Source organism: Pomacea canaliculata, linkage group LG2 (assembly GCF_003073045.1).
Source record: "Pomacea canaliculata isolate SZHN2017 linkage group LG2, ASM307304v1, whole genome shotgun sequence".
NCBI lineage: Eukaryota > Metazoa > Mollusca > Gastropoda > Architaenioglossa > Ampullariidae > Pomacea > Pomacea canaliculata.
The window spans coordinates 43,544,175-43,569,704 of NC_037591.1; the positions used below are offsets into that span (position 1 = coordinate 43,544,175).

At 39.6% G+C, this 25,530-nt stretch overlaps 2 protein-coding genes and 2 long non-coding RNA genes across 13 annotated transcripts in view; 2 read left to right on the forward strand and 2 right to left on the reverse strand.

Annotated features, from left to right (window-relative positions):
* The first annotated feature begins 3,815 nt into the window (after positions 1–3,815).
* Positions 3,816–7,702, forward strand: LOC112557984. The gene is made up of 3 exons (XR_003098046.1): positions 3,816–4,638; positions 5,062–5,181; positions 6,186–7,702. It is a non-coding gene; the product is annotated as an uncharacterized LOC112557984 (long non-coding RNA).
* On the reverse strand, positions 5,621–10,417 carry LOC112557983. 5 transcript variants are annotated; one of them, XR_003098045.1, is made up of 5 exons: positions 10,370–10,417; positions 9,563–9,694; positions 8,031–9,155; positions 7,577–7,653; positions 5,621–6,071 (listed from the first exon to the last, which is right to left on the reverse strand). It is a non-coding gene; the product is annotated as an uncharacterized LOC112557983 (long non-coding RNA). The 5 variants fall into 5 exon arrangements; XR_003098042.1 differs by having other exon boundaries at positions 7,467–7,653; XR_003098044.1 differs by having other exon boundaries at positions 7,577–9,155.
* A 109-nt stretch (positions 10,418–10,526) lies between these two features.
* On the forward strand, positions 10,527–22,524 carry LOC112557981 (glutamate-rich protein 2-like). 6 transcript variants are annotated; one of them, XM_025228157.1, is made up of 12 exons: positions 10,561–10,612; positions 11,390–11,510; positions 11,973–12,043; positions 12,455–12,512; positions 12,787–12,894; positions 13,227–13,348; positions 13,502–13,541; positions 14,170–14,359; positions 17,659–17,716; positions 19,573–19,644; positions 19,778–19,878; positions 21,511–22,524. In XM_025228157.1, the coding sequence occupies exons 1-11, from the start codon at positions 10,594–10,596 to the stop codon at positions 19,843–19,845; spliced, it is 927 nt and encodes a 308-aa protein (XP_025083942.1). In that variant the 5' UTR covers positions 10,561–10,593; the 3' UTR covers positions 19,846–19,878; positions 21,511–22,524. The 6 variants fall into 6 exon arrangements, with proteins under 6 accessions (XP_025083945.1, XP_025083943.1, XP_025083942.1 ...); XM_025228160.1 differs by lacking the exon at positions 21,511–22,524 and adding an exon at positions 10,935–11,112 and having other exon boundaries at positions 10,527–10,612; positions 19,573–19,834; XM_025228158.1 differs by lacking the exon at positions 21,511–22,524 and adding an exon at positions 10,935–11,041 and having other exon boundaries at positions 10,528–10,612; positions 19,573–19,834.
* LOC112556067 (cytoplasmic dynein 1 intermediate chain 2-like) overlaps positions 18,720–25,530 on the reverse strand; it is a 36,406-nt gene continuing 29,595 nt past the window's right edge. Inside the window, 1 exon segment of the mRNA XM_025224682.1 lies at positions 18,720–25,405. Within this exon segment, the coding sequence (XP_025080467.1) occupies positions 25,280–25,405 (126 nt within the window). The 3' untranslated portion in view covers positions 18,720–25,279.

Sequence of the window (25,530 nt, forward strand, 5' to 3'; positions counted from 1 at the left end):
CTGTCCTTTGATTGGTTGAGGGAGAAGGGCGTAGAAGTAGCGAGTGTTTTCATTGGTTCTTTTCACGAGGGCATTTGTGTTCGGCCAGCGCCAAGACAGGGCCTACAGCTGCAGGCCATTTCCTTCCTGCTCAATCTTTTGTTAACATTGGAAACAAATCACAGAGACATTTTTTTAACACATGAAGAATAATATTTACAAAATAAATTAACTAGGATGTCTCTACACATGAGCTTGTTCATCAAAAGAACTATTGACTTTGATTGCTATTCCAAATCTTCATGTGGTGGTGTAGCACATGCTGGAGACCAAACTCGCGGCCAAGAAAGTGAGATGGTGGACTGAGGTGAGGAGGGTGAGAGGATATCACACAACCGGTAGTGAGTCAGTGCAAGCAGCGTGTCATGACACCTGCGATTCCCCGCTCTGTGTTTTCTGATTCTTCTTGCTCGCCCTCTATCATCGCTGGTACAATTGATGACGTTCGCACAGGAATCAGCTGGTGAACAGCCACATTTCACGGATCGAGTTATTTAATCTATCCATATCTGTCATATAGTACAATTCAAGGAACTATAGTCGTATTTGAAGAAGCATCTATAGAACTCTATATATATAGCCTTTCACTTTTCCCCACGTGACATAATCACGTATATCGCACAGACTGATTTAACATTGCTGTCTTCGGAAAAAAAAACAACGGTTGACTTCAAAGACATCTTCACATCAAGAGATATATAAATATATGTCTTCGGTCCTGAAGAATTCATTTATGCTTAAAGGGGTTGGTTTTTTTTGGTACAGATTGTGTTGGTCGGGTGGCATGCGCAATACAGCATTATACAGGGGATACGTACTGCATGGCCGGACTTTTACTCAAAACTAATCGCGGGCTCAAAACGGTTTACACACAAACAGGCGCACAAACACTAACAAACACACATCTTTTCAAGGTAGGTAAGTGCACCTCTCTGAACACGCACGCGCACGGTTAGCCTGGTAAACAGGTGTTACATCCAGATAGAGCTATATCGGAGCTGAGATAATATGAACCAACGACACCCAATTCTCACTGTCATATCGTGGTGACAAGAATTTAACGTCAACAACCCACAAGATTAGGGTGCTGGATGGAGCATGTATACTGTCTCATTGAGCATGCAGAGAGTGGAACTGTGTATACTGAACAGAGTGGAGTAGGGGTAGAGATTACCGTGTGTTGACAGTGTTAATTGTTACTGAACTGCCTTTAATGAACCGGGTGATCAGGGTATCTTTGTTTTGCTTTTTATAAAATTTTGCATCGGATAAATTAGATTCGTGCACGCGATCGAGAGAGGAAAGATGAGTCCTTCATTGATGGCCTTCTGGTTACCTTCCTTGCTGCAGCGGAAGTGCTTTTCATGGCACTCAGGCGTCCTCGTAACCAGGTTCTGATCGACTTCTGTCAGGTGTGTCAGGCCAAGCACTTGTTCTTATATCACGTGACGGACTGCTGCGTAGACAGTCTTCAAGAACCATATGCAATGTGTTCAAGAGAGAGCTTTTTTATTTCTCTTTTTCCCATTCTCCAATTTATGGGTTCCACGAGAGTCTATCGTCTAACCTGACACCAAGAAAAGTTCGTGCCTTCACCTGAGCATGCGTCCCCATGCTGGAAGTTTTGAACCCTTCTTTTGAGGCACAGATCGAGGGAAATTGTGGCTTGCGTTTGTACCTCACAGCTGGAGACTCCAGTCTTCCGTCTACCGGTGAACGCTTTTTCACGGCTTTCGGCGCCCTGTCTCAAATTACGGCATTTATGAACATTTGGGTAACATTTTTTCGTTTGGATAAAAAGTGAGCATGCTTCAGAGAAACATACACCTCCTACCAAGCATAGCTACGACTCAGCAATAATAGAAAGGAATATTCAAAATTTGGTTGGGATCAGACAAACAGCGTGGATTTTACAAAGTGTCAGCGGCTGCCCGCCACAAAGATCACCATAGTCTACGTTATTTATAAGATTACATTTCGACATTAAGGTAGTATTTTGTCCAGCTCTCAACATGCATTGTGCAGGTTGCCAAGTGATGCATCGCGTCTTCACGGACTTGGCTTTCTTCTGCGATCATTATTCTGTGCTGTGGGGATCATGATATGGCCTCCATAGGACGTATCATGAGACCTGATTTTGTTAAAGTGAGGAAAATGGGTGCTGCATCATTCGTGTCTATGATTTTGTTTACATTCCTCTCTAGTAATCTGCGCGTTAGTGAGCAGACATAGTTGTATGGTGTTTGCCTACTATGCACTACAAAGTGACCTTGTGTCAAACAAGAAAGAAGGTGAGAGAGTTGCATCGCGATATTATCTGACAAACAAACGGCTGTCGGTCTACAAGCCGTATGACATACATGGAGATCAATCGACAAGAAAACAACTCTTTTTGTAAATTGTCAGAAGTGGAAATCACTACACGTGCATCTTCTGGCATTTTGCCTCTTCGGCAGTAGCATGGTCTGTTAATTCTGTGTGTAAGAGAGGGAGAACGCTTCTGTGGCGTTGCCTGCAGTTACTTTAGATGTAACTACTGTGCTGCAGTAAATCGAAAGGGCGGGCCATAGAAATAAGTAAAGTTAGCAATTCCACGACGTGATGTTGTTCTTGTATTTTTAAAATTCTCTGTAACATACACTTTTAAGATGTATCATCAGATGAACACCTTGTACTCGATCAGTGACATCTGTTTAAGTCGTTCAGTGACATCGGTGAGACACATTTACAAAGGAAAGCTTGTGGCGCAACAGCTCTGTCTCGATCATGTCAGGTATGCGTCAGGTTTGGTCTGCCTGCAGCCCGTTGCACGAGCTCTGCTGAGTGGGATGCCTATGCACTGTGCAGGCGAGAAAGTTTTTCTATTATCTCCCTCCTCTCTTTTTCATCTCCCATTGTGCTTAGTGCTGTAGCACCTAACCTCGCTGTTCTTCTGTTCAATCGATGTTAGACGACATTTTGGTCGCGCACACAATCTCGGCAGAAGAGCCGCAAAAGAAGGACGCGGTCCTCACTTTAGAAAGCTTACACACAATAGCATGATATGTGTGAGGAACAGCTGGCAACGACGAAACAGGCAAGCAAAGTAATGAGCAGAAGAAACACAAGACAGTGTCAGCTGTCCTTACACGTGACCATATTAAGGCTCATCTAACTCACCACCTGAACAAACTCCATCTTGTCTACATTTTAACGGAGCTGATTTCAGAGCACATCTATGATTGCAAGAGCTTCATGTCTTTATGCAAGAAGACATGGTCATGATCGACTAGTCTGACTCGATCTTGAGAGGTCGACTCATTGCTCTTTCCAGTAAGCTGTTCATGGTTTGCACACATCTAGCAACCGCCCAACTGACGACCCACCAGGTACTCATGCTGTTCATTCCAGGACAGCGCCAGAGGGGATACATTTTGGGTGGAAGAGACGAACCGCCTGAAACGCGAAGATGGCAACAAATATTTCATTGAGGTGGAAGGGAGTGGGGTTTGACTTGGTGTTTCACGCTACGCCGAGCCAGCAACTAAGGCTAAATCACGATAGGCAGCCAGCTACGTAAACAGATGCCACCACATGCAGAGAAAGAATAGCGTGCCCAGGACGGGAGCTGAACCTCGGACAACCAACCTTTGTTTGCATTGGTAACAGGCGCTAACCGTTGCGCCATTGGATCGCACTCATTGAAGGTGGTAGGAGCTGATGGATCAGCTCCCAGACAGAAGTCTGTGATGTGGTGGGGCGATAGTATTGAGACAAGGTCTGTGAAAGGGCGGGTTGGCTGTTAATGGATGAGGTTTTCAAATGGCCAAGGCCTGGGGTGGGGTGCTGGACTAGCTCGATCAGGGATATATATGTATGTCCGTAAAAGTGTGTGGGGATGGAGGAAAGGTTTGCATAAAAGTTAGTCATATATTTTAGCGGGATTATGAAACCTATTTCTTACAAAGGCGTGTTTTTAGGCCAGAGTTCAAAACTTTGAAGATAGTAACAGTTCAAAGAGAAAGGGGCAGAACAATTTTTTAAGTGGAGCCAGAAAAAGATTGTGTGGCACAAAATAATGAGGTCAAAACACAAGCAGAGCAAACAGACCAATTCAGATGGCAAGAAGACAGCAGCTAAAGGGGGCTCCACACGGGTTTGGCAAACACTGTTTTCTTGAACCATCAGTATCCCGAACGCAAGGAAAATGGGTTCATGGAAACAGTTTACCCGCTTGCGATGCCACACGGGCAGACTTGTTTGCGAAAAAGTTAGAAAGTGCGCGACAGTAGCGTCCCTTGATTTCTGCAATGGCGGACTCAGCAGACGACGAGATGTTGATGCTTGCAGCAGCACTTCGTTTTAAAGAAAAAGAAGACAAAGCGAAGGTGGTGGGTATGACCATAGCTTAAAAGAAGAGCCCAGCAAGGCGCCTACAATGCTCTAATAAGGAAGCTGTGTGCTGAGGATTCAGATTCTTACAGCAACTTTGTGAGAATGGATCCGCATTTGCTACTCTCACGTAGAGAGTCGTACATCGCAAAGCAGATAACAAATAGGCGCAAGTGCATCTCACCTGGCGAAAAGCTTATTGTGAGACACTGAGATTTCTAGCCACAGGTGAGATTTTGGGTGTGTTTTTTTTTTTATCAGTCAGTTAAAAAATTGTATAAGGACTACAAACACTTCTACTTTTGGCTAAAATTAAGTCTTCTATTACAAAGAAAACAAGATGCTGTTACAATAATGTTTAAGCTGTATATGCAGTATGCGCAAGTCACCCTGCGGAAGTCTTTTCAATGTTTCTCACATTTGTGATTAATGACCTGTTTGTGCAGAATGCTTTGTCCTTCATATTTGAATTTAAAGGGTTAGTGTCCAATTACAGTATATTTAGTATTTTTTGCAATTTCAATGGCATCTTTTGAAGTATCAGATCGCTCATAGTTATATTGTACAGATAAGTACTACAACATATAGTAATACTATTTTTGGGGAAGGAAGAAAAGGAATCACATCACATGTCAAAACAATTTGTTTCAGGAGACAGTTACCAGTCCTTGTGTTTTATCTATCGTCGGCAGATCGAGATGTACCATTGGGGAAATCATTCCAGACACATATAGAGCAATTGCTATTGCTCTGAAAGATCAGTATTTGAAGGTAGGTGATGGTTTTGTTTGTTTAAAAGTTACTTCTTTATTGAATGTGTGTTTTAAAGCTTTTCTTTTAGTTTTCCCAGTATAATCCATGGAAAGCTAATATGGTTACTGTTAAATCTAAATAGAAATATAGTATTTGTTTTAATAACAGTTATTCAATTATCAATGAAACTGTTTGGGTGTGTGTGAATTACTGCTTGCATGAGCACACGTGACATTATTCATCTTTGAGGTTATGGATGTTCATTGATTTTCTCTGTCTGCTTTTTCTTTTTGGAGTAAGATCTTTTGTGTTTGAACCATTTGTTCGCTATCAAACGTTAAAGAAATTTTTGTTCGTTAACCGAAATATTCGCTATCCGAGGCGTTCGCTAACCGAGGTTCCACTGTACATTCAATCAGACACAATGAGAAAATTGTGACTCACAAGACAAACAGCATAAAATGCAAATGTTTTTATTTCAGTCAAGGTCATTGACGCATAGGCACCCAGGAAAAAACCCCATGAATTCCTTTAAGCGTAGAGGTCCTAGTCAATATCTAGTTTTATAAGCTTCCTTTGTGTAATATCTGGTAATTCTGAAATTTTTTTTAGTAAGAATTTTTGCTCACATGAGTTCAGGGTCCACTTTTGGTCTATTTTTATTTATATAATGATCTATTGGCATACTTAGTCAGATCATCCCCCTGATCTTTTCATGCTCTTTTTTCTTGCCTTTTGCCTACATCTGAGTAGTCACTTCTTCACCCGCAAGGGCGTGAAGTGAGTGAAAGTGCTGGATCATCCTCTTTAGCCCCTTCAGACTGAGTTTCAGTGAATTCCTTTTCTGTCTGGCACTAGTAGAAATAATCGTGTTCGCCTTGCTGTTGGTGATTCACCACTTGTGTTTCCTACAATGCAAAACCAAATAATTTGTTATAATGGTTGTGTAAAAGGTACTTTCCTGTTCTTACATGCATTAGTTTAATTCATACTGTTTCACTTCTGGTCTGTTATGTTCACAGGTTCCCAATACAAAGCAAGAATGGGAAGCCATTGCAAGAGCCTTTAAAAGAAAAATGGAATTTTCCACACTGTATTGGGGTTATAGATGGAAAAATATTGCTATAAAGGCCCCACCAAGAAGTGGTTCTATGTACTTTAATTATAAAGACTTTCATTCAGTTGTTTTTCTGGCCGTGGTAGATTCATTTTATCGGTTTATTGGTATGATGTAGGGGAAAACAGAAGAAACAATACTGCCGGAATAGTTGCCTGCACTACACTTTCCAATACACTTGAAAGTAAGACCCTACAAGTTCCTGCACCAAGGGAACTTGCTCATTTACATATTAAGATGCCTTTTGTACTTGTGGGAGATGAGGCATTCCCATTGAAGGAACACCTTATGAAGCCATATCCCCAACAAGGACAAGGTGATCATGAAAAAATTTTCAATTATCGCTTAAGTAGAGTGCAGTGTGTCTCTGATGATGCCTTAGGCATCTTGGTCAACCGATTCAGAGTGCTGTCAAATATATTAAATCTCTCTCCTGATGTGGCTGCTTGTGTAACAGAAAGCTGTGTAGCGATAGCTCTGTTGAAAGAATTTTTTCAAAGGTAATCATTCTACTCTTTCTGCAAGAGAAGTGAGAGACAAATTTCGTGACTACTTCTGGGCTCATGGTGAGGCTCACTGGCAGTGAGATCAAATATAAAACTATTTGTTGCAATGTATCTGCCTAAGAGTCCATGGTCTTTAAGAATAAGATTTTTTCCTAAAATAAACTTGCTGAGCTGGTCAGAAACATTTCATTTTTTTAATTTATTGTCTGTTTATAATAGTTACAATCGACATACTATTTGTAGTGTTTTTATATATCTGATTTTGATAGTTTTGAGCAATTATTTATAATTGTGGCAATTGTAGTGACATACAGCCATCTCCCACAGTCATTTAAGGTCTGTATAGTCATGAAATTAATAATGTTTTATCCAAATAAAGTTTTATTTTTTTAATAAATGTATTTTGCAAATTACAGTGTATGCTCAGAGATCTGTTTGTGATATACAATTTATTATCTGGTCTGTGAATATTTCATGACAAATATAATTGATTGTAGACAAGTTGAGTGGAAGGAGGGTGGAATGCTCAGCATTGTTGAACTTGACGACAAAATTTTTTATCAAACTGTTCGCAGTAGGATATTTTGAGCCACCTTAAACAACCTTTGTGACAAGATGTAATAAATTTATTATATGTTGCTGTGTGTATATATAGAGTATAAATAAACCATTCTGTTTACCAAGTTTTAAGATGTTGGTGCCACTAGAGACATTACTGGCAACAGGAATTTCAACTGCTGAAAAAAGGCCATGAACTGTTGTAGGCATCACATGCTCCAGCCCCACTTACTATAGTTTTATTTATTTTATGCATTTCCCTTGAAAATGTGTTTCGGAGGCTGGCTACCTTTGCTTGGATATGGGCAACTGCAACATAGTAGTAGAATCTTATGAAATAAATAACTAGCTGCCCAAATTAACATTGTTTATTTGTGATGATTTTGTATACATGGCTCTGCATTTGATGTTTTAAATGTTATGCTTTATGATGTACCTTTAAATTGTTATGAAAACGATCAGATAAATTTAGCAGTTTTCCAGTGCTGTCAAAATCTGTTCATGTTCAGCAGACTGTAATTTTAGAATAACAGCAGCCAAAACAATAATAGTCACATTGTGCTCATGCAGGCTGTATCAGAACTAATATGTACTTAATTCTAAAAAAATTCTAAATAAAATATAGGAATAACTTCATTCATGGATTTTAATGATACGATAAAGCAATCATCATTTAAAATTAATACCTGTGCACTCAGTCCCTGTCGTTGATGAGAACGAAATCTGTAAAGAAAGCCAAAGACCCATTTTCAATATTATTGTCTGTTGCGATATTGTGCTCTCCAAGGTTCCCACAATTCCTGGTGGCTTTGAAAAAGCTCAATTAAATAGCAGGTATTTTCCTCATTTAAATTTCCAAGCGGGCTGTGGCTTTGGCAGCCTTGTTGAAAAACCGCCCTCCAAAATAGAGCAAGTTCTAAATGTGCAAACACAAGGAAAACCAGGTTTCCTTCCAGTTCATCAAACGCTTTGCGCTGTATGCCAGACGGCAAACGGGGAAAACAAGGCTGTTTCATAAGAAAACAGTGTTTGCCAAACCCCGTGTGGTGCCACCTTAAGACAAGAACTACAAGAGCAACTTGATAATCTGGTATAAATGAGACAGTTTGTTTCCTTCACGTGCTGATATTTGAGGTTGAGGAGACATGGAAACACCAATTAAAAGGGTCCTTCATCAAGCTAACTAAAATATTCACCTGATTAAAGTTATCTATATGCTATGTTTATGATAAACAAAAATGCTGTACTCTGGGCACTTTATTTCTGCTATGCATAAGTCCATAACAAACATGCACAAAAAACATCAAATCACACACACACACAAACTTAAGGGATGTGTATGTTCTAAGTGGTATGATACACAGAGTTCTTCTGATACTAATATGACCGACGCAATTATCCCAACAATCAATGATAGCTTGCTGTACAAAACAAATGATTTTTTTCCCTCCAAGAACATTTGCAAATTTAATAACCTTCCCCTCCTCCAATATTGGCAACATCATAGAAACTTCCATTTCCCAATCATTTCAGTCTCAGAATGTTTTCACACTTCACAATATTTCATATAAAACTAACAAGATGTCCCATCTTAAGAAGCAACTGCATATTTCCAGAGATGATCACTGAAATCCATGTGCACAAATGCCTGATGCTGAAAACCATTTCAAAAACTACTAAAAATACTTAAGAAACAAGTTTTTCTGCTTCCCGCTGTCTTCTAAGCAACTCCACTTCTTTTTCAATTTGTTCTTTAGTAATCATTTCTTCTGCAAGTAGCCTCTTATGTTCTTGCTGCATGGGTCGCACGTCTGAAACAAAGTCCAAGACAATTAACTTCTTCTTGCGCAGTTGTGAAACTATAAATGTTGTAGTGTAGTCACTGGTCCATCAATAGCTACCGAATTTAAATAAATGATGTTATAGTTAATTATGACCAAGCTGGGGAGAGTGGGGGGAAATTAAACCACTTGGCTACAATGGATGGCTTAAAATTAAGTTAGCTTTCAGAAATTTTAAAAAGTTAAACAGCAAAATGTCTGCATGTCAAACTTGAAAAATTACTTCACTTTATAATGCTTGAATGTAAAACTGAAGTATCTAAAGTACTCGAAAATGGTTTGGTGACAAATTTCCTTACCCACAGCTTACACATCCATTAACCTATTCCTGCGAACAAAATCTGAATTACATATGAAATCAGATAATTTCTGCTTACGCGTGAAATACCTGTACGTTCTAGCAGTTAGCAAAACTGCACCAAAAGCAGTCAATCCCAGCATGCTAATAACACCTGCACGGTGGATAACATCAAACAATTGGGCTCGTACTTTCATCGTTGGTATCTCACCTAAAAATAGAGTAAAATTCTAGTAAACAAAGACATATAATAGGAAAACAGGCAGATATTCTTTTTTGTTAGTTCATGTGATGGCGTGTTATACTGAACCGAACAGACGGTTCGTCATGGCTCCTAAACCTACTCCGGTCGTACACCCGATGCTAAAGTTAACAGCTAGCGAAATTTTTTTTTTTTTGTAACTTAAAGCGTCCTTCCTGTAACCAGAATGAAGATCTAACAATAAATGCTCTCCAGAAGCCACGACTATAGTATAACGGCTCAATGGTACGTATAATTATCAATGCTTCATCATTTAGCGACTGGGAAAGTTGTGTCCATTGCTTGGCCTTTTGGATTCTATCAAAATTCACGGTTTGCATATCTAGGTTTTAATTATTACTTTATCTATTAGAACTGAACATATTATAATGAAGAAGTTGTGCATCGTCGTATTTATAATTGTTAAATAAATACATGCACAACCCACACAGACGACATGAGGCGATAGTGATACTGCATCCACAAACATACTACCGCCTACTAATCTCCCCTCACAATGTAACTGCGAGTTAATTAAGTTTTCATAATCACAAAAGACTTAATAACCTAGCAAACGTCGTTAAATAACATGATAGAAAATGGAAACACAGTTCCTGAATCACTGAAGCAAGTCACTGTACATACTTTAATTTGCAGATGCCCTCTATCTTAACATTCGAAACTAAAGTACCCTGTATACAGGTCAAAAGGGAACACATTTGTGTTGGAATGCATTGAATTTAGAAACATTTCATCTCTACTCTGTAAGTGCTTCGTTATATTAATTTAGAAGTCTAACTAATATTGTTAGCTTTATATAGGTATCCAATAAGAACGCCATTTTTAAACAAGATGGACGCTGCTAACCGATGTCTATGTTGATATGGGGTAAAGTTTAAAAAAAAAAGGAGGACGAAAGATAGTAAGACTGTGAGATATATATATATTTATCATGGTTTATTTTCCAATTTAAAAATCTACTTCTTGGCATTCAAAATATAACAGAGGGGTGAGGCAGTTTTGTTTTTCACCGTTATGGCTGGTTGTCGGTCTGGGATTTTTTCCCGGTTAGTTTCTTTCCCTCTCCATTATTCCCCACGTGCAAAACCCTCTTTAGGTAGGCGCCTTTCTTATGACCCATTATTACTTAATAATCTGAGATAGACAGTTCCTGATGCCCAACAGTAATTGCTATGTCATTGCTTCACAGATATATGTGCGTTGCGCCCAAGACGTCAAACGCCAGGGTCGCCCGGTAGTGTCTTCTCATAGTGCAAGGTCGAAATACTTTCCTATCAAACCAGCATTGATTAGATGGTAGGTATACAGTCACTTTGCCAAAGTGCACCAACCTGTCAAGATCAAGCAGCAACAGCATATTTGCACTGGGAAGTAACTTTGTTTCATACATTTCGATCCCAGCATATGTGCACTGGGAAGTAACTTTGTTTCATACTTTTCGATCCCTTCTTCAGGGTTGGTGTTGATGACATTGTTCAAGATAATGGTATTCTGACAGCATTACACACTACTCTCACAACTATCAGAAAGGCAGGTCAGAAGGAAAGCAAAGAAACAAAAATTAATGTTATGATAATCAAGAAAATTACAAATCTGTGGAATATTATAAAATATAACCTATTTTGTGCATCTTTATTTCAACAGATTTAGATCAGCTTCCAAGTGAAATGTCGGCAAAGAATAAACCACTATCAAAGCAAACATATGAAGCTGCCAGGGATGAGGAGAAAAGGGGGAATGATGATATATCTGTCAAATATCCAAGGTAATATATGACATGATATATCTGTCAAACATTCAAAGCAATAAGTGACACACATAGATCCACATGGACCTGATATTTAATGGTTTTTTTCCAATTGCTTTTGTTAGTTACTATTGGTGAATCTTGCTATCAACTAAATAGAAGCTAAAAGATTTTCATTAATATATTTTATTTCCTTTATTTTGCATCAGTCCTCAGGTAATCATTTGTTGTGCTTAGAAGTCTGTGTTTGTGAGGAATTATAGTTACAGTCAGATAATTTTTAACTTTTTACCCTTTGTTTTACCAGTACTCCTTTTATCTCTTTTATATATGCACACACTAATGCATGCACTTCTATGGCTACAGGGAGTAATGAGTTCACATCATGTCAAGTATTGTGAACATCCATGGTAGAATTTTAATGTGTTTTTTATGATTAATTTTCCACACAAGACAGATTGTTTGCCCTCTTTATTGCAGACCTGGGTCTGGGCATTTAAAACAGTCACGTGCTTTGAGTTCACTTAGTATGGAAATATTAGTTCCAGCAGGTGAGTCTGCTCTCAGTAATGTTAATGGATAGATTTGTTGTTTTGTTCCTTAGTAACACTAAGTATCTTTTTTATAAATAGTGAAAGACAGTGTTGATGTGAGATATCTGAACCACATAAGAAAGTTTGTGAATGATGAATAAGCATTTATAATAATAATTTTAACAGTGAAATATGTTTATGCATGTTTGTGTGGTGTGTGTGAAGAAAGAAGTGGGCAGGAGAAGATGGAAGGGAATGGGGGCTGCAGGGGACAAGCAGAAGCTCTCTTTGAAGGAAAGCAAATTAATTGTGCAAATAAGATAACAGCACATTTATTTCTTGCTTAACTCTTATTAATACATATTATTAATATGAAAATTTTAGATGAAGCTAGTGAAAACTTTGTATTATGTTTCCTATCTGTCACAGGTGGTGATCTTTGGCCTTCATCTGGTCCGAGTTCCCCTCAGAATAGATTAGATCCTAGGTATACAGTCACTTTGCCAAAGTTTACCCATAACAAAATTGATGAATGTTTAGGCACATTTTCTTCTCTTCATATTTTAACAGATGATGTCCATTGTTAAGAAATCCTTTTTCTGGCTGCTGCGTAGGTGGTGATATATTAATTTTGGTGCAGAAAATTCTGAAATCATTTGAAAGCATTTTCCAACTAAGAAAGTGGGTCTCTAAAAGGCTCACCTGCTTAAATCTATGACTATGAATTTTGTTAAAATGATATTTGATATCTTTGAGCATAGGTCAAAGTCAAATATTGGGCAGGCACCTCCAAGGGCTGATTCTATTCCAAGAGTGGGAACGCCAACAAAATACATTACCCTCACTGCAGTGAAACGAAAACAAGAAAGGTAACTGAGAACACTTTTAATTTCAAGATAGATTACTACGAGCTCTCTCTGCTGATAATGCTATGTGCTTTGTATGAAAACATAATGGTTTAAGCAGAATGTGCACAGCAGAAACCTGATGCAGCTTTATTTCACTTCCCACACTGGCGCTTAAAGCAGTCTGTCATGGCACAAGCTAACATTTTTGGCAATTTCATAGTCTTGACCATAAATGAGAGCAAGAAGCTTAAAGTTTTTAGAGTGTTTCAGTGAGATTGAATATATGTGTGCATTCGCGCTTACATGCAGTCTTGATCTCTGTGTTTGTGTGAATTCTGTGGTTTATTTATCAGCGAGACACCTTTTAGGCCAGAACTGGATTGGCGGGAGTTTACACACAGCACACAACAGGCAGTGGATGGTGCCAACTCCAAGACACAAACCATTTCATCTGCAAGGTGTCGGTATACTGAGGGTGAGATTAATGTGATCATGCAATTGCTCAGCTGCACACCCATAATCCAGTAAACTATTCACATTGTGAAAGCAATCTTTAGGCACTATTCTCTTTGTAAATATTTATCAGCTCAGTCAACATTTCCATGCCATGGCTCAAATTTTGTTTCAGATGAGAAATCAGCTCCAGATAGCAACTTGCAAGTGGACAGGTTAGTTCAGTTTATTTGTGATATATTTTGCATTCTAGTTATGTTGCCTGTAGGAATATCTTGGCTATCCCATCAGAAACAGGGGCTATGTGTGAAGCAGGCAAGTAGCCTCAATGTAACAACTTTTGCAAATTTCTCATTCTGACAAAAACCTGAAATTTACAAGGAGGCAATTTTATATCAGTTAATTGCTAAAGTCTTATACTTTGAGGTGCTGTCATTTGCCAGAACCAAGGACATTGTGCTATTTCACACAACATACTTTTGTACTGGCATGATGTATACCATTTAATTTCTTTCTCAAATACTGTACCACTATAGTGATCATTTAGAAAGACAAGGATGGCGAACTTGTCCCAAAAATAGTCATCTTCAAGAAAGTCTATATCACTCTGTTGTTTTTCACATACCTGAACCTTGATCTAGATCTTTCTGTTATTTGTATGTGTGTACTTCATGAGGGACTGGATTGCTTTCAGGAGATAAAGGTAGCCATAATGTCACTATCAGTTGGTATGCCACAAACCTGCAATATGTTAATGTAGGCATTTAGTAAATATCAGTATTACTAGAGTCAGCAAGTGTTTTTTTTTTAAGTGCAGTGACAATTCTACCTAATCTGCTACAGGATGAGCACCAACCCAAAGATGCTAACATCTTTAACATCAGACAGCCAAAGTCTGAATGCTGATAATCAATTTAGCACTAGCAAGTTCTGTGATGAGAGCTCTGATGACGGTGATGTTAATAACGATGTTGCTGATAATGACCGTGAAGAAAAAGAGATGCAGAAAGCACCGAATGAGCTGTTACTAGAGGTACTGTTTGTACATAAAAATTCATCTTCATTATTTGCTTTTGGGAACTTTTAAGATATATTAATGATTGCCTGTTGTCCAAGATAAGACTTTATTTATCCTTGAGCGATGTTTGGGGCAGCTTGACAAGAAAGCACAAAAAAATATATTATCATAACATAGTCATATCCGCCAAACAGACTCATACATTCATGGTTCAAACCGCTCCCTTCATTTGCACACAGTAATATTTTGAAGTTGCATAGCTGAAACAACAAAGGACAGTCTCAGTCTGTTGGTTCTGCATGCAGGTACGCAGAATCGGCAGCCCTCGACAGGACATGCCTGTCATGATAAAGGATTTCAGATACTTCCAGAAGTGTCTGCCTATTACATAGTGTCTGAAGAGCACTCTGGGTTGTTCCAAAGACTTTGCAGCAGGTGGATTCAACCCAGTGTAAGCTGCTTTTGTCCTTCATTGATAAACTGTTGTCAAAACAGATAAATGAGAAAGACAGCACTCTCTGTACCTGTGATCTATGAAAGACCCGAAGAAATTGCTGGAAGACAGAGAAAGACTTTGGAGAAGGAAGTGCTGATGAGCCTTGTTCACAACAGCTTGAGTGTTAGTATCTCAGCAAAGTCTCTTATCAAAGATGGTGCCTAGGTATTTAAAAGTACAGATAATTTCCATCTCCTTGTCTTGGATGACATGGGACTTGATGGAGAATTCAGACAGAAATCAAAGGCCCTAATCCTGACAATCTCTTTAGCATTATATTAAGTTTTAAGAAAAGGTCATTGCACCAGGCAATAAATTCATCCAAAGCTACACCATAGGTATCTACTACTGTTTCACTAAGAAGAGAGAGCACTGCTGTGTTATCAGAGAATTTGACAAGATATTTCTCATAGTTACTGTGATAACTGTTGGTATACAGAATAAACAGAAGCAGGGATAAAACACAGCCTTGGAGTGAGCCATTGCATGTTGGGATGGAGTCAGAAAAAGTGCCATTGACAAGTACTCGTTGCCTGTTAACCAAAAAGTGATCCATGACACTAGCTGATGGTCAAGGAAAAACTGGTCAAATGGTCTTCTAGAAAGGATCTGTGGTTGGATGGTGTTGAAAGCTGCTGAGAAGTCAGCAAACGAAAGTTGTATATCAGCAGGTGGATTATCCAGGTGTTGTTCAAAAGTAAGGAGGGTAAGTAATTTAACATCATCAAAACTTTGTTTGGACTGGTAAGCAAATGGCAAGGGGCCAAGACATTTGTTAGTGGCATTTAGAATCAGTGCTTTGATGATTGTCTCCAGTACTTTCATGACCACCGATGTTAACGCCACTGGTCTAAAGTCATTGAGATGCTGAACTGAAGCTTTTATCAGAACTGGGACAATTGTAGACAGTTTCCAAGTAGCAGGGATGGAGAATAAATCTACAGTGCACTGAAATAGGTGTAAGAAAATGTCTCCAAGTTGGTGTGCACAGAAATGTAATGTTCTGTACTAAATACCCTCTGGACCTGAAGCCTTGTGAATGTTTACTCTCTGAAACAGCACTACAACTTGTTTTTGACAAATCTCAACCATCTGGACAGGATGAAGAGAACTGGGCGCATATTTGATGTTCATGGAAAAGTTATGTGTCTCAAAACAAGCAAAGAAGGCATTAAGAGCCTTAGGCAGGGGTTTACTGTCTTGAGATGGAGACTGCCTTGAAATGCCTGAGATGGAGATTTTGGCTTTAGAGCCCTATGCTGATCTTCAACATTGGCCATGTTCTCATGTCCCTGCCAAGCTGCTCGGATGCTAACCTGTACCAAACTGACACTCTGTTTTAATCTTCTATTTCACCCTGGCCTGACGGATAGCATTGTGGACCTCTTTATGTACCAGTTTCTTGTCATGGCCAGAACCCATGAAGAACACATATTTTTGTTCAGCACTGCTTTTAAGCCCTTGGTCATCCAAGGTTTGGGTAAAGCACAACTGTTTCGATGGAATAGTACAATCTACACAGGAGATATATATATGACAAGATGGTGTCATCAAGTCAGCTAATGCCAACAGACTTAAATATCTGAAATTAATGAAAAGGACTACTGAATACTGTGCACACAATAATCATCATCACAGTCTCCACACTTGAAGTATAACACATTAAGTACACAGCACAAAAGCAGTCAAAAAACGAAGAAAATGTAGAAGGTTGAGAGCTGCAGATGTCACATACCAAGGAGCAGCCATCTTTTCATTCTTAAGAGGCAAGAGGAGTGCTTGTTTTTCATATTGTAAAATTCACAGCTTTTACTAATTTGCATTTTGGTAAATGTGTAACCAACATGCCAGTCCCTGATGGCTACGTAGGGGTGGGCTAGTTGTACAAGAACACACAAAGATGGAATTTGCCGTATAACCATAGATTTTATTCAGAGTCTCACTTGGCGGCTGGCTGCTATCTCTCAACTGTCAATTCCAAAATCAAAACTCCTTTCTCAGCTGTAAAGCTACACTACTTATTCTATTTTCCGTCGAACCATCCACCTCCTTTTCCCGTCTCATCATGACCTTTCTCAGCTCCCATGGTCACTCCTACCCCGCCCTGTCTGGTCATGGTCTCCCCAAGTGGCTCAGGCAACTTCGTAACCTCTGGTGTAACAATTGGTCCTGTCGCTAGTAGCCATGGGTGGGCAGTTCAAGGCTGGCTATTATGCACGCAGCTGGCGTGAAAAAGGGACAGTCCTGGGCAGGGCTTCTGCTAAGGCTTAATTCTTTGGGGTCCCAGGGTACCCTTCTTCAGAATTTTCAGGGGTCCCTGTTCTTCGCCCAACTTTTGAAGAGGACCCCATTGACTAAAATTGAAGGGGTCCTCCAAACTTTTAATGCGTACTGTACGCAATTTTTTGCGTAAGCAGAAGCCCTGGTTCTGTGAGCTGTCAGTCCCTAACGTCTACAAAAACATCTTAGTACACTACTAGTGGTACATTTAAATCATTTTAAGCACTTCAATTAAGTCATTATCATCCTGAAATTGGTTTGAATCTTTTTTAAGATAAATGATTAAGAAAATATTGAGTCTTAAATGACTTGTGTGGCATCTCCTAAAACATCAACAAATTTGTATCTGGCTGGAGCTAAATTGTACATTTAACTTAAACTGTAAATTAATGCTTTCACTGTTTGATATCATTGTAGCTTTGCTTTGTGTATGAAAATTTATATATTTCATTTGAAAATGTGTGTGCCTGGACATGCATGCATTCACATATATGTGCATGTGCCTGCTTTCACATTCATGCGATATGTTCTTCTGCAGTTTTTGCAGTGTCTGATGAAAAAGGATTATGTCACTGCAGAGAAGTTGTGCAGAATGAGTGAGCTGAACTTTCTTCTTTAAGAGTGAAAAAGTCTACAAACTTATGATATATTTTGAAAGTACATTTCACATTTTTGTATCTTCAAGTACATGACATATGGTTAAGTTTGTCCCCTAACCTTTTTTGTCCAATGAGGAGCAAGGAGTAAGAGACCTCACTTTTCTGGAGGCCAGCTTTATGCAATTGGCGGTGCCTATCTCCTCCTTGCTGCCTTACTCCCAACTCTTCTATGGGATCAGGTACCCATCCCTGACAGCTCACCTTTTGGGGAGTTTGCTGCACCAAGATATGTATTGAATGGGTGAGGCTGTGGGTTCAGATGACCCAACCACTTGGCTATCTGCTTCACCATGAAATAGATATTTGATGTCTGTAAAAAGGATTTTGTACTGATTGAGGCTGGTGACAGCTGTGAAGTGCAATATCATCTTATATCTGCTTTCTACTGTTTGCAGTTTCAGCTGCAATAACAACCTGAGTTCAAACACAGATGATAATCTCATGTCCTATAAGTGAAAGTTGTAAAAGTGCAGGGCTCATATTCATGGGCATCAGCAGTTTATTCATGGGTAAAATTGTTCTTACTTAGCAAGGGAACCAATGGGTAAAGTTAACTGACAGACAAACCATCTTCAGATTTATGAGTCCTTAAGAAGGTAAAATTAACTGGCAGGATATTTTTTTAAAAAGAAAATGAGGTCCTATATCAGGGCTTCTGCTAAGGCTAAATTCTTTGGGGTCCTAGGGACCCCTTCTTAAGATTTTTAAGGGGTCCCTGTTCTTTGCCCAAATTTGAATGGGACCCCATTGACGAAAATTGAAGGGTCCTCCGAACTTTTAATGCGTACTGTACGCAATTTTTTGCGTAAGCAGAAGCCCTGTATATGTTGTTCAGCTAAATAAAGCATGAAGCTTTAAAAACCAAAAAAGGTAACTGTAGAAAGTCCAATTTATTCACCTTGATATCTGGTACCCCTCATGCAAATATTACACAACAAAATGATTGGTTTGCTTTTATTTGTGGGTGCTTTCATTTGGAAACAAAAGGACATACAGACAAAGCCGAGGCATGATTGATAAAATTTAACATTGGAGTTGGGGAAGGGAAACATTGATCAGGGTGATGTTTCATATTTTATTATGGCATTTGTCTTACATTACAAAATTAACAAAAAATGGTATTTACTAAACAATGCATCATCATATTTGCCCAGTTGGTAAGCTATACAGTAACAGGTGGTAGTTGTTTGATTTGATGAAAAAAAAGCCGCCATTTTTACCAGGCTAGTTCTATTTTATTGGCAGGGCCACATCCAATAAATTGAGGTGGTTTTAGTCAACCTAACCAGAGGCCACAAAGGGTTTTACCTGTGTGTGCGAGATAATCTAGCCCGAGTAGTACAACAGGCAGTGTAAACATACTTCATGAGCATGTAGTGAAAATAAGTGACATCAGTTAAGATGTCTTCTAAACTTCCCTGTCCTTCATAAGTATTTAATAATTTCTAATGAAAATTATTTGCATATTTTGCATTTTTCAGAGGGTAACAAGATCTTGTCAAAAGTTTCTTGAAAATGGATGTTGATTAGAATGTGTTAAAAACTGTTGCCTTATATGTTGTAGTAGATAAAAGCTCACAAACAAGATTGGACACATTTGCAATCTTGTGATGATGTATAAAATATTCTTGGTACAAATGAGATAAATATTTGAAATGCTATACAAAAAGCAAGAGAGTAAAATAAAAGATATATATATATATTTTGCATGCTCTGTCACTTAAAAACAATAACCAAAAACCCCTTAATGTCATGCAGATTAGATAAATGCCTCTTTATGTATTTTTTTTCAGTCCTAATCTTTGAGCCAGACAACCCAGAGGCCTTGAAGTTTCATCCCATCATTTTAGAGAAGATTAAGCTGGGTAAGAACTGTGACAAAATTAATCTTGTATTAGAGCTGCATTTATCAATGAATTGTTTTCGTTTATTCTAAGTACTGACACACTACCAATTTTGCTAATTTTTTTTGCATCACTTTTATGTTCGAAACATCAGATAGATCAAGTGCATCTGAAGATGATGACATTGGTGATGATGACAGCAGTGATGATGATGACGGATGACAGCAGTGATGATGATGACAGCAAAGACACAAGGTGATATTTCTTGAGACTTTCGAGGGGAGGGGAGGGTGGGGGTTAAGCCTTTGAAATCCAAACTCAGATGATTTTGAAGCAAGTGCGTGATATAGAAAAAAATGGGAATGTGTAGTTGTAATGGTTGTTAGTGTCCAGTACTGATGTCATCTTCTCAGATTATAATAAAGGCTGATAGTGATGAGTGACTGACAAGCTGGCAATATCAGCATGCTGGTGTCCATCATGTATGTTCTCACACTGGTGGCCAGTCTGAGAGCCTGCAACTCATCATTGCTACCTGCTATCATGCTATATGGAAGATTAGCAATCTTTCCCTGATGGACACAGTGTGGTGTTAAAGTAGTGTATTTCACATGATTCTCCTGAACAGCTTCAGGGTCAAAGGTCATGTTTGGGAGAGTACCACTGTTGCAGGATAGCACATTTCCACTGAGCAGAACAGAGCTTCCACAGTCGGTGTTTTGGACTGTCCTGTCTTCAGTGTTGAATTTCTGTATCACATGCCACAAAACCTTGTGCCCAACCCTGTTGAAGGCCTTCTTGAAATGGTGCTGATCTTTACCTTGCTGAAGGTGTTTTTTTGATCAGAGTGTGACTGTTGAAGAATTGTTCAACCGCGCTCCTGCTGGCTCACTCTTCTGAGAACAGTTCCTTTGTCATCTGTGTGAGATGATTTTGTATCACCTTCAGCATAACTTTGCTTCGGTGCCTGATCAAATTTATCGTCACATGGTAGTTCTGGCACTGCCTTGGGTTCCCTCTTTTTGGCAGGGGTATGACCAGTGACTGTGTCCGTTCTTTCAGCCACTGCTTGGTCTCCCAAATTTTGCAACACAGGTCAGTACCTTCACTGTCTCTTCCCCTCCACGTTTTTGCAAATTTAAGCAACTCCATTAGGACATTGTCAAACCCTGGAGACTTCACACCCTTCAGGCTGAGGCTGGCCTAAAAATTTCTCTCATAAGAGCAAAACAATGGTGAATGCTATCAGATAAGGTAAGGCAGATATCCAGTTGAATGGTATGCAAGTTGAGGAAGTACAGAGTTTCAAGTATCTGGGTGTGACGCTCTCCAAGGATGGCAGTTGCATGGCAGATATTTGTCAATGAATCACAGCAGCAATGGCAAGGCTGAACAAGATCTGGGACAGCATGAGTACAATCTTAAAGACGAAATTCAAACTATACAGGGCTGAGAAATGCGAGCCCTGTGTCCGAAATGGAGAAGATGATTCAGGCATTTGACATGAAATGCTTCTGGAGACTGCTCTGAATAGCCGCTACCCTAGTTGGTCCCCAGAACCTCTGCTTGCCACTGTCAAGCATCGAAAACTGGTTTAGTTTGGGTATGCCACTAGGCATGACGCACTACGGAAGATAGTCCTCCAGGCACATATGGAAGATGTTGACAGCAAACAAAAAAGTGTTGACTAACAAACATCAAGGGGTGGACAGGCTGCCAAATGGGAGACCTACTAAAAAGGGCACAGAATAAGCCCCTCTGGTGTGCCTTCACCATTGGTGTGTCTCACCGTGTCCCCTTCTCCCCTAATGACGCATATGAGAGATTTGTATAGCTTATTTGTTAGCTTATTATTATTTGGAATAACTGTCTGCTTCTTCTGTGCAGTTCAGAGTCTTCAGACGAGGACAACAGTAGTAGTGACGAGTCTTTCATTGATAGTGTTCCTCGACCTGACTCTGGTATTGGTATGTGATGGCCCACTTCAGAGGCAGTTTCCTGCATGCGTGCTGATGCTTATGTGGCAACTCTTGTCAAGTCAACAATGATCTGTAGTGGCAAGCATGTCTGACATGTCAAACACTTCCTGTATACAGCTGGACTCTGGCACCATCAGCTGCAGATACAGTTGTACAGCATGCTCATCTCAGGATACTGGTTGTAAGTGCTGCTGAACTGCACAGTTTGTGATGCTGTCAGTTGTATCCAAGATCCCTATAGGAGACACTGCAGATATTAGGTGCCTAAATGGATACGAGTTTGGTCACACATTTCATGGCTAGCATGTAGAATACCTGAACAGTTAGGCACTTTCCCAACAAATTTTGTCACATAGAGTTGACTTTTTAGTAAACTTTGTTGTACTAAGCCTAGGAAATTGACTAACCACAAATTGTGTCCTTGTGCATTTAACTCCAGCTGCTGCCCAACACGTAATCCAAGAAGGCACCATGAGGCACCAACATCTTCCCATAATTGCCTAAAGGTTGAAGTTGTACTTCCATTAAATGGGGTATACTGGCAAAAGTACACAGGCCTGGTATGTGCACTATCTGTGAAAATGGCCCTTTGTAAAGTTATGTATAAGTCAGGTGCTCATCACCCAGGCAACGAAAGTAATACCTAAGAAATTATCACCTTAAACTCCAGTGTGTTTCACTTATCCAGACACATCAGCTGACAGCAAGTGAAGGATGCCAGGTGTCTTCATTTCAGCAATATAATGGTGGCCACAAGTCTCCCCGTTTCAAGGGAACAACAGAAAACTTGAGTGCTAAATATCTCAGACTTCACTATACTTAATACTTTTGGACTTGATTTGGTTTAAGTGCAAAGATAACCAACTGGAGGACCAAATGTTGACTGAATGTGTAAGCTAGTTTGTTCAATGTTAAATTTTTTAAAAAAAGTGTACAATATTGATTAAACATTTGATTTTCAAAAAGTGAAAAGTTGACTACTCTTTTAATTGGTGCCAAATGCCACAGTCACATTTTATGAACCAAGAGGAAGAACTCTGAAATAATTTTATTAGTGAAACATGATTTGTGGGAGAAAAGATATGGACCAATGAGAAAAGATGAATGTATGACAGCAAAACTTTGCTGGAATGAGCAGCTGCTCAACCCTTTATCAACAATTTATGAAGTCTGCTTCAAGATTTTAAGTGTATCTATTCCTACACTTTTCTATATTAACAATCTTAAAGGTGTTTAAGAAGTAAGTCAAGTATTTCATAAACTAGAAGGGACTGAAACTAATGCAATGTACAATGCAACCACCTAGTCACAAACAGCACAACTTATGCCCGTATGACCCCAACCTTCAATAGAAGATAACCAAAGCTTCGTGCCTTTGAAATAGGAGACAATGATGTTCCCACCACTTGAAAACTGAAGCTAGCAGATGTCCTGCAGGCTAAACTGGACTACAACTGCAAGGAGGGAATAAGTGTTTTATGCCGAGCCAGCAACTAAGGCTATATCACGGCCAGGCAGCCAGCCCTGTAAACAGATGCCACATACAGAGAAAGAACAATGTGCCCGAGACGAGAGCTGAAACCAGGACAGCCAACCTTCACTGTATTGGTGACAGGTGCAACTGCAAGGAGGGCAGTGTTATGGGATGAAGGGTAGGAATAAAAACACCTCTTGCATTTTTTAAAAATCAATTCTGTTTTATGTCTATTCTTGCACTCATATTGCTGTAGATACATCTCCTGTTTATTCTACTGTATTGAGTCAACACCATCTTTTCATTCACTTAATTTAACAAGAAAACGTTTTCCCATCATAGCATTTTAAAAGCCAGAAGCCTGAAGCAGTTTATTCAAGCTTTTTAATAAAGCCTGAGAGTTATACTTCATGCAATACCTGTAGGAATCCCAAGGGTAATCTGAGAAATCAACACTAACAGAACTCATCTCTACTCTCCTGAAAGTTCAGCCAGATAAGCATTACAAAAAGAATGACCTGAGACTGTCAGAGATGCTGTGTAAACAGGCCTTTTGAAGCAGGATGCTACACCAGCAAAATTGTTTTGTGATGTACAACAAAGCAACTCTACCCTTCATCATCTGGCCCCAATCTATCATACTGATGCCTGAACAAGCACACAGAAGGGAAAATGAAGAGAAAGTCACACACACAAGCACATGACAGGCCAGCACATAAATGAGAGCATATTCTCTGGCTCATCCTGTGACCTTTTCACACAGCAAACAGCGATGCAGAGGAGGGGGGGGGAATTGGTGTTTTACGCGGTGCCAGCAACTGAGGCTATATTACGGTAAGCAGCCAGCACTGTAAACAGATGCCACGTGCAGAGAAAGAACAGCGTGCCCGAGACGAGAAATGAACTCTGGGCAGCCAACCTTCACTGTATTGGTGACAGGCGCTAACCTTTGCGCCACCGGACCGCTGTGATGCAGAGGAGGATTTGCTTGTGTTTAACAGTGCCAGCAACCAAGGCTATATTACGGCAAATGCAGAGGAGGACAAGAAGCAGGGAGATCATATAAGTGCAGAAAAACCTGCTTTAAACACAATAACTGCAGTATGTTTCAATTCAATGAACCCTGAATGAGTGCACCCTCAAGCAAGTGAAATAATGAAAACTACTTCATGAAAAGCTTTGTAAGCAGCTATGCATTTAGCAGGAATAACCCTGTCCTCGCACAGACAGGCTGCATACAGACTTCTGTGCACAGGAAGTCAATAAGTTTTGCAAGAGGAAGCAAGAGGGGGGATTTGGTGTTTTACGCCGTGCCAGCAACTAAGGCTATATTACGGCAAGCAGCCAGCCCTGTAAACAGATGCCACGTGCAGAGAAAGAACAGCGTGCCCAAGAGAAATGAACTCAGGGCAGCCAACCTTCACTGTATTGGTGACAGGCGCTAACCGTTGTGCCACTGGACCGCTAAGAGGAAGCAAGAGGAAACATGGGGTGGGGGAATCATTACACTGATGGGGCTCAAGAGATTCTTGCCCTTTAACCTGCAATATTTGTTCATGACCTTGCCCTTCCTCAAGTGAGTCTTGGGATGACAGTTCATACTTGTCATATATTTATTACTATGGTGCATATTCATTGGTATTGATATATATTTTTAATAAAATAGCTTGACTTCTAAACATATGTTAAATATAAGGTTCCCCCCCCCATTCCATGCATCCACAAGGTCACACTGATAACAGAAGTGCCAATATTTCTTGGCCCTGTCTTCCGTCCCATTCCAAGAAATAACTTAATAATTTTAAAGCCTACAGAAAACAACACTTATTTTGATATTTCAAGTTCTAATAATAAAATACATTAAGGATGATGACTACAAGACTGCGAACTTTCAGCAGCATTGGATCTACTGCAAAGGAAGTGCCCAGGATTATTTTAGCATCCAGTAACCCTGTCACTGAAAAAAAATTGATGATTTAAAAAAAAGGATTTTTTTTGTTTTGTTTTAAAGTACATGCACACATCATGAACCTTCTTCAAATAACATACAGGCAACATACTGAATCTCAGTATTGAACGCTCAGGGTGTAGTTGTTAAGTGGAAGCGTCCACAATTAAAGCAAATGTCTGAGCACCAAATGCAATAATGCAGGGAAGGGTGGTGACAGGTGGTGTATACATCTGACAAGTCTTGAGCATCATTTCACCGCAGTGGTGCTGTCATGCTGAGTACATTGCTCTCTTCCTCTCGTTCGGCAGCCTGCTGCTTCATTTCCTGTAGGGTGCGCACAAGCTTAGACCATTCATCTGCTTTAGGACTGGCAATGTGCTGGAAAAAAAGAGATTTTATGTACTCACATTGCAAAGGCAACAATTTTTTATACTTGAATGTAATGCAGGCAAAAAAAAAAAATTATGTCACCTAACAAAAATGACTAGGTCACATGTCACAAG

Excerpts from the sequence above, each read along its gene's own strand:
- LOC112557981 (XM_025228154.1), top strand. Across the intron at positions 12,044-12,454 it reads GGAAATATTAGTTCCAGCAG|GTGGTGATCTTTGGCCTTCA; the intron begins GTGAGTCTGCTC and ends TATCTGTCACAG. Across the intron at positions 13,542-14,169 it reads AGCAACTTGCAAGTGGACAG|GATGAGCACCAACCCAAAGA; the intron begins GTTAGTTCAGTT and ends AATCTGCTACAG.